The 9,040-nt window shown below is 29.1% G+C and overlaps 2 protein-coding genes across 2 annotated transcripts in view; one reads left to right on the top strand and one right to left on the bottom strand.

Annotated features, from left to right (window-relative positions):
- Positions 1-3,535, top strand: part of LOC124420644 — an 11,806-nt gene extending 8,271 nt beyond the window's left edge. The window contains exons 2-3 of the mRNA XM_046954153.1: positions 2,879-3,099; positions 3,512-3,535. Coding sequence (XP_046810109.1) covers positions 2,879-3,099; positions 3,512-3,535 — 245 coding nt within the window. The remainder of the gene's footprint in view (positions 1-2,878; positions 3,100-3,511) is intronic.
- Positions 3,536-3,758: 223 nt separating this feature from the next.
- On the bottom strand, positions 3,759-4,890 carry LOC111677806. Its single transcript, XM_046955154.1, has 4 exons — positions 4,728-4,890; positions 4,427-4,657; positions 4,089-4,366; positions 3,759-4,022 (listed from the first exon to the last, which is right to left on the bottom strand). Exons 2-4 carry the CDS (start codon positions 4,600-4,602, stop codon positions 3,949-3,951), a joined length of 528 nt encoding a protein of 175 aa, XP_046811110.1. The 5' UTR covers positions 4,603-4,657; positions 4,728-4,890; the 3' UTR covers positions 3,759-3,948.
- Between the last annotated feature and the right edge of the window lie 4,150 nt (positions 4,891-9,040).

The following is a 9,040-nucleotide window of genomic DNA, read 5'->3' as shown; positions in this document are numbered from 1 at the left end:
CTATAGAAAAAGTGTCTCAGTTACTGTGAACTTTTCTATAGAAAAAGTGTCTCAGTTACTGTGAACTTTTCTATAGAAAAAGTGTCTCAGTTACTGTGAACTTTTCTACAGAAAAAGTGTCTCAGTTACTGAGAACTTTTCTATAGAAAAAGTGTCTCAGTTACTGAGAACTTTTCTATAGAAAAAGTGTCTCAGTTACTGTGAACTTTTCTATAGAAAAAGTGTCTCAGTTACTGTGAACTTTTCTATAGAAAAAGGGTCTCAGTTACTGTGAACTTTTCTATAGAAAAAGGGTCTCAGTTACTGTGAACTTTTCGGTAGAAAAAGTGTCTCAGTTACTGTGAACTTTTCGGTAGAAAAAGTGTCTCAGTTACTGTGAACTTTTCTATAGAAAAGGTGTCTCAGTTATTGTGAACTTTTCTATAGAAAGTGTCTCAGTTACTGTGAACTTTTCTATAGAAAAAGTGTCTCAGTTACTGTGAACTTTTCTACAGAAAAAGTGTCTCAGTTACTGTGAACTTTTCTATAGAAAAAGTGTCTCAGTTACTGTGAACTTTTCTATAGAAAAGTGTCTCAGTTACTGTGAACTTTTCTATAGAAAAAGTGTCTCAGTTACTGAGAATTTTTGTATAGAAAAAGTTCTCAGTTACTGAGAATTTTTGTATAGAAAAAATGTCTCAGTTACTGAGAACTTTTCTTAGAAAAAGTATCTCAGTTTTTGAGAACTTTTCTAAAGAAAAAGTGTATCAGTTACTGAGAATTTTTCTATAGAAAAAGTGTTTCAGTTTGTTAAAACTTTTCTATAGAAAAAGTGTCTTAACTACTTAGACATTTTCTATGGGAAAAGTGTGAGAAAGAGTGTCTTATTTTGTTGGAGCTTTTCTATTGAAAAAGTGTTTTCGTTTGTGATATGTTTTCTATAGGAAACGTGTTTTAGTTTGTGAGAACATTTAAAAAAAACTGTCTCAGTTACTTAGAGTTGAGTTGGACACTTTTCTATGGAAAAAATGTACCAGTTTTTGGAACTTTTCCAAAAACTAACTCAGTTTGAAGAGAACTTTTTTTTATAAAAAGGGGTCTTTGTTTGCGAAAACTTCTCTATCACTCTTCTTGAGATAATCTATCTACCATACTGAACTGACTTTTCTGTCGAATATCTGACTTATTTAAAGAGAATATATCTCAGTCTAGGGATATGAGTAGTAATAATGGAAAATTTTCTATTTAAAAATAGAAAAAGGTACTACCCTAATACATTTAACCTTATTTAAAGTAGAAACTTAATGTACTTGTTATGTTGATTTTATTGTAAAACTTTAAAGGTCTGACTTCTTAATTTGCAAGTCTCAGTGTGAACAATTTTAATGACTATTTGCCTATCGAACCATTGGTGTTTTTTAGCAAAAGGACTTTTGATTTTTTTCATCATAAAAGCAAAAGTAATGTTTTTTTTAAGAAAAAGAAAAAGCTAACATTAAAATAAAGTTGTTGATTTCATTAGTGGATCGTATGTGTACTTTAGGATTTTTTAATGGGCATTCAAATAAATAAAAAATTATCGTTAAAACATTTAATGTGCATGTGGCATGTTTTTAAGCACTTTTGATTTTATTGTTATTTTTTTTTCGAATGTCTGCTGTTTATTTAAGATTTTTAGATGTGAACATTTATGTGCATTCTTTAGTTGGTCATTATATTGTTAAGTTAGTTAGTAAAAATTTGTTTAATTTAAATATTGTTTAATGAGTATTTAAATGGTTTTAATTAATGTCAGTTTTCATGTTTAGAATGGTAATTGCTACATAAAATAATAGTTTCTATTTGAGACAAGTTTTCTTTAATTGTTATTCTTGTATTAGAAATTAAAATTAAACACTTTAGTTTTGTTAGACTTTTAGTTTTAAAACTTTTTATTTAATTTACAAAAAAACCTTACTTTTTGTCTATTAATATCTAACTCCCATGTAAGTTCTAGTAAAAATCTCTACAAAACAAGTTTGTTTTCTAAGTCTTTTGTTTTTGAAAGAAAAATTAAAGTTTCTTTACAAAAATAGTTACATTTAGTTACTTTTATGTAATTCTAATCATGTTTTTACATAATTCTACAACAAACAACTTTACAATACTCCACATCTCCCCCTCTTATAAAAATACCAAAAACTCACTATTTATTTTATTGTTTCAAACAAACATTAAACGTGACTCATGTTGATGAAGAAAAAGAAACAGCAGACAAGAACACCACCATCACCAACAACAATCATTTTAATATTGCATAAATTTTAAATAGATTGTATAATTTTAACAAATTTCCTCATGTAGCAATTTTTAAGGAAATCAATTCTCAAACAAATTTGCAAACCAAAAATTTCACCAACAAACACTAACAATACAAGTATACTAGCTACAGCAGCAGCAAGCAGGAAATAAACAAATTTTGTGAATAAACTTTTACGGCAGATTTTCATTTGTTTGTTAACAAATGATAAACAAATCATTTCATTGCACGCCTTAACTATAATGGCTTGCCTGCAGAGTTCTTAAGAAGTAACAGCCAAAATGAAAAAAAACGACTTGTTGAAAGTTTTCTAACATTCAACCGAAACGTGTGTGTGTGTTAAACAAAAATAAAAATATACAAAAAAACAAACTGCGCATGTGTGGAGGAGTTTCTGTGATTTCCACCTATGATGACTACTTGTTGGCATATAATTTCCATAATAATTGAAAAGCATCAGTACAACTCATGAACAAAAGTAACAAATTTTTATTGTGGTAATATTACTGTTAACACATTTTCTATTTATGTATTTCTTTTCTTCGAAGCAAATAACATTTCATAATTTTATTTACTTTTTTTGTCATTATATTATTTTAGAATTGCACCACGTTTATTGTAATAAGGCTTTTATTTTGGTGAAATTGCCTTTGACATCAAATAATTCTGATAATTTTCTTAATACAATTCATTGGGAGAATTTATATTCGATGGCAGTGAAAGAGTGTCAGCCATTGTATAATGAGCGTGAAGTCATTTTGAAAGTTTTCTTTAATGATTTAGGCAAATGTGGATTTTTGAGAAGTATTAATAAATTGAAGGTAAGTTTATCAAAGAACTGAACTAGAACTGAACTAGAACTGAACTAGAACTGAACTAGAACTGAACTAGAACTGAACTAGAACTGAACTAGAACTGAACTAGAACTGAACTAGAACTGAACTAGAACTGAACTAGAACTGAACTAGAACTGAACTAGAACTGAACTAGAACTGAACTAGAACTGAACTAGAACTGAACTAGAACTGATCTATATCTGAATTAGCATTGAGTCGCTTACTGAAATAAAGTTTATACTAGGTGCATCGAAAACTAGGATCAATCTATGCTACCAGTTACAAACTACAAACCATCAGACACAACTAAACTGATTATACAATATACAACGAAGAAAAAAATCATGTGTTGGGAATACAAATTTAAGTTTTCTGTTAAATATTACAAATAAAACAGTACAAAAAGAATAATTTTGCGTAAATGCGGCAGCACAAGAAGCAGCAACATGCAATAAATGTTCCATAACAGACGTTAACAGTAAATTATTGTTTTGCGTTTAAAGTTGTACTCACTATACCGCAGTCCATGTCCCCCCGGTTTTAAAGCAATCGATGTATTAAATACAGGTCATTCAGTAGTTGTGGTTTTTCAAGATTATTTTTGATTATTTGTGAAAAGAATTGAGAAAAAGAAAACTAAAGAATAACATTTGAAAATTATTACCAAAACATTTTTATTTGTATTTATTATTGGTTAAAGATGAAGAAGTCAATAACGATATAATATTTATCCAACCATGGGGGGTGTGTAATAAAACATTAATTTATTATTAATTTTTTACATTCAATGTGCAATTTTGTTTTTTTTCCTTTAGAAGGCATGGGAATGTAAAGTTATTTTAAAGTAATAATATGTAAATTTTTTGTATGTAATAATTGAACATGATTTTGTAGTTGTTGCAATTCAGCTGTAATAGAAAAATATACTAAAAATATTAATTTTTGCTTATGTATTTTAAATTAACAAATAATACCTTCATTGCTTTGATGGGTTTCATTTAGTTTTATAACAAAACTGGTTAACATTTCATAGAAATGTTTTGGTGGATTATTTAAATGACGTCTTTTACGAGACTGTTTGGAGTTGCTTCCTATGCATTGAGGTTGAGCACAATTTTGTAAACAAATTTTCACATTTGCTCGAAATTGTACAAATGCTGTATTGGGGAATTTAAAGGCGCGAAATTTTGATTTCAAAGACTTCTTATTCGTGAGATTAAAGTTTTCAAATAGATAAGGATCCACCGTACAGCTTTTGAAAAAGATATTAAAATTAAAAAAAGAGAGATGTTAAATATCTAATAATTTTTACCCCTTAAATAATATGGTTTCAGACATTTCTGCCATATCTGTTACTTGCAAATAATTGACACTTAAACCATAAATATCATTACTCGCTTCATCAAGTTTAATTTCCATAACCAGGGGAGTACCAGATATAACAGTTACCATACCATCAATTAATTGATCATTTTGTCGTACTTCCATTAGCACTTGAGGTTCAGGGGCATGTTGTTCTACTGTTTTAAGGACTTCAATATCTCTTGAAAAAATTTAGGAATTAGAATTTAAGTTTTAATTTGCAAACTTTTTGTTTTAAGCATAAAACTTACACATCTTCCTGAAAATCTTCAGGCAAGGAATCACGTTTCACAATTCTATGTTTTAATTTTGTGGTTTTCGTTTTTTTAATTTTGTATAAACATTTTATGTTTAGTTTCGATAACGAAGTATGATTAGCATTTATAATAAGATTTTGATAGAATGAAACAGAATCCTGAAATAAATAATTAAAAAGATTTGAGATAGAATTTTCAGTTCTAGTTTGACCGTAGTTCAGTTCTAGTTCAGTTCTTGTTCTAGTTCAGTTCTAGTTCAGTTCTAGTTTAGTTCTAGTTCAGTTCTAGTTCAGTTCTAGTTCAGTTCTAGTTCAGTTCTAGTTCAGTTCTAGTTCAGTTCTAGTTCAGTTCTAGTTCAGTTCTAGTTCAGTTCTAGTTCAGTTCTAGTTCAGTTCTAGTTCAGTTCTAGTTCAGTTCTAGTTCAGTTCTAGTTCAGTTCTAGTTCAGTTCTACTTCAGTTCTAGCTCTGTTCTAATTCAGTTCTAGTTCATTTGTAGTTCAGTTCTGTTCTAGTTCTTCTCTATTTCAGTTCTAGTTCTGTTCTGTTCCAGTTCAGTTCTAGTAAATAATAGTTCTCTATTCGACATTTTATACCCAATGTAGAGTATCAAAACATTATACATATATTCGCAAAAGTAAAGATATCATTGTTGATTTTTTTAATGTTTTCCAAGCACGTAAACAAACGAAACAATACAAAATCGTTAAAGATTCTGGTAAAAACGCATCATTGTAAATGTTTAACATGTTTAAAATGCGTAAAATGAAGGAGAAGTTGCTAAACATCAAAATAATACATAGATACCTATTACTTTTTTATTTTAACTCTTTTGCGAGAAATGATAAAATCTGTTAAATGTTTTGAGGAAATAGTGTTTTATTTTTTTATGAGGTTGTTAAACGAATTTTATGCGAGTTTTTGAAATTGCAAATGTGATAGGTAGGTACCTACCTAGAAAATGTATGAATAAAAAATACCTATATTTTGGTGTAATGAGAGGGGAATTACTATAAGTAATCACAGATTTTCACTGAAGGGTATTTAAATCAAATCAACCTAACAAAAAACACAAAAACCCTCAAAAGCCATTACCTATAGATACTGACAAAATGTAACATCAGTAAAGCCATGAGGCCACAATAACAATATAAACGGCAACAGCAAAATTCATTTAAAACTAATTAGGAAAAAAAACATTAACTCCCGCAAACCAAAATGCAAAAACGATGATGTCACTATAATAAAACAAAAAGAAGACATAAATACATTTCATAAACAAGTATGAATTTATAGTCGGACATTGCCGACACCAGTCAGTATGTTAAAATGGTGGATTTTTTTATATAAAGCATTTAATTTATTTTATTGTGAAATTTTTACTTATTGTTGACAAAAAACAGATTTTCTACAAGAGGGATCATAGGGCAGAAGGGGTAAATATGGGCCTATCCTTATAAATTTTGGTAAATGAATTTACGTCTACTCAAAGTCATTTATGTAGATTTTGATAGTTTCATTAGTAATTATAAGTTAATTTTGACCTTCAACTCATTTTCTGAAGGGGAGTTTGTATGGGGGCTAGGGTCAAATGAGGCCCGATCTCTATAAAAATTAGTATTGTCATTTATAGTTCTATAAAACTATTTTTTTTTATTTTTGTTGACATTATAAAACATTTAAGGTAATTGTGAGCCTAAAGGCCCAATTCGAGGGGTACGGTTGTATGTATAAATAATGGACCGATTTCAACCGTTTTCAATAGCGTTCGTCCTTGAACTAAAAGAAGAGTATGTGCCAAATTTCATCAAATTATCTTGAAAATTGCGACCTGTAGCGTGCGCACAAGGTTTACATGGACACACAGACAGACGGACATAGCTAAATCGACTCAGAAAGTGATTCTGAGCCGATTGGTCTAGGACCAATATTTTTGGGTGTTACAAACTACAGCACAAACACATAATACCCTCCCCACTATAGTGGTGTAGGGTATAACAACAACATGACTGCCAGCTTCTTTTGACATACAACAACAATAATAAGAAAGCCTGATAAAATGCAAAACCTTTGAAACAACAACAATGCTGTATATAACAACAAAAACAGTTGTCACGAAACTACAACAACAATAATACTGAAAAAAATGAAAAGTTTTCGTACTTGTTGTTGTTATAATTGGTTACATCAAGAGTGTTGGCGGCTGCATCTAGAAGTTTCTTTAAAACTACACTTTAACATTTTTTTTGTTATTTACTCATGTTAATTACACTTGTTAAATTACTTTAATTTCTTATAAATTATTATGAAAACCATCACTTCAACTCGCCGCAAAACTAAATGCAAAAACACCGACGTTGCTATAACAAAAACATCATTTTAACTCCCCGCTAAACAAAATGCAAAAAACAGTGACGTCACTATAACAAAACCAAAAAGCGCGCAAATACATTTAATAAACAACACCCACACGGCTGCCAGCTTCTTTTGACATACAACAACAAAAGCGAGATGGCCAGATAAAATGCAAAACCTTTGAAACAATAACAATGCTCTATATATAACAACAAAAACAGTTGTCATGAAACTACAACAACAATATTACTGAAGAAAATATCAAAAGTTTTTTCACTTGTTGTTGTTATAATTGGTTACTTCACAAGATAGTAAAGAGTGTTGGCGGCTGCATCTAGAAGTTTCTTAAAAACTACACTTTTTCTTTTTTTGCTATTTACACTTGTTAAATTAATTAAATTTTTTATAAGTTATTATAGAAAACATCATTTCAACTGCCCGCAAAACAATATGCAAAAACATTGACGTCACTATAACTAAAACATCATTTTAACTCCCCGCTAAACAAAATGCAAAAACAGTGACGTCACTATAACAAAACCAAAAAGCGCGCAAATACATTTCATAAACAACCTACACGGCTGCCAGCTTCTTTTGACATACAACAACAAAAGTGAGATGGCCTGATAAAAACCTTTGAAACAATAACAGTTGTCATGAAGCTACAACAACAATAATACTGAAGAAAAAATCAAAAGTTGTTGTTATAATTGGTTACTTCACAAGATAGTAAATTTTTTATAAGTTATTATATAAAACATCATTTTAACTACCCGCAAAACAAAATGCAAAAACAGTGACGTCACTATAACAAAACCAAAAAGCGCGCAAATACATTTCTTAAACAACACACGGCTGCCAGCTTCTTTTGACATACAACAACAAAAGTGAGATGGCCTGATAAAAACCTTTGAAACAATAACAATGCTGTATATAACAACAAACAGTTGTCATGAAGCTACAATAATAATAATAATAATAATAATAATAATACATAATAATAATAATAATAATAATAATAATAATAATAATACTTGTTGTTGTTATAATTGGTTACTTCACAAGATAGTAAAGAATATTAGCGGTAGCATTTAGAAGTTTCTTAAAAACTACTCTAACACCTTTTCAAGCAATAACAGTGACGTCACTATAATAAAAACATCATTTGAACTCCCCGCAAAACAAAATGCATAAACAGTGACGTCACTATAACAAAACAAAAAACGCACAAATACATTAATAAACAACAACACGCCAGCCAGCTTCTTTTGACATATAACAACAAAAATTAGATGGCCTGATAAAATACAAAACTTTTGAAACAATAACAATGCTGTATATAACAACTAAAACAGTTGTCATTAAGCTACAACAACAATAGTACTGGAAAAAATCAAAAGTTTTCGTATTTGTTATTGTTATAATTCATTACTTCACAAGATAGCAAAGAATGTGGCAGCATTTAGAAGTTTCTTAAAAACTACTCTTTAACACTTTTTCAAGCAATAACAGTGACGTCACTACAACAAAAAAACATAATTTGAACTCCCTGCAAAACAAAAAAACAAAAAAACGCACAAATACATATCATAAACAACAACACGCCTGCCGGCTTCTTTTGACATACAATAACAAATATGAGATGGCCTAAAACTGCAAAACTTTTGAAACAAAAACAATGCTGTATACAATAACAAAAACAATTGTGATGAAATAGCAATAATACTTAAGAAGAAAATCAAAAGTTTCTTACTTGTTTTTATTAGAATTGATAACTTCACAAGATAAATGAGGCTGCATCTAGAAGTTTCTTAAAGATACACTTTAACACTTTTTATTTTCTTTTTATTTGTTATTTACACTTATTTATCACTTAATACTTTAAATTATTTTAATTTTTTTATGAATTATTATAAAAATCATTATTTTAAAATTAATGTTTTTATAAATTTTA

Source organism: Lucilia cuprina, chromosome 6 (genome assembly GCF_022045245.1).
Source record: "Lucilia cuprina isolate Lc7/37 chromosome 6, ASM2204524v1, whole genome shotgun sequence".
In the NCBI taxonomy this organism is placed as follows: domain Eukaryota; kingdom Metazoa; phylum Arthropoda; class Insecta; order Diptera; family Calliphoridae; genus Lucilia; species Lucilia cuprina.
This window is presented reverse-complemented; position numbering and strand designations above follow the sequence as displayed.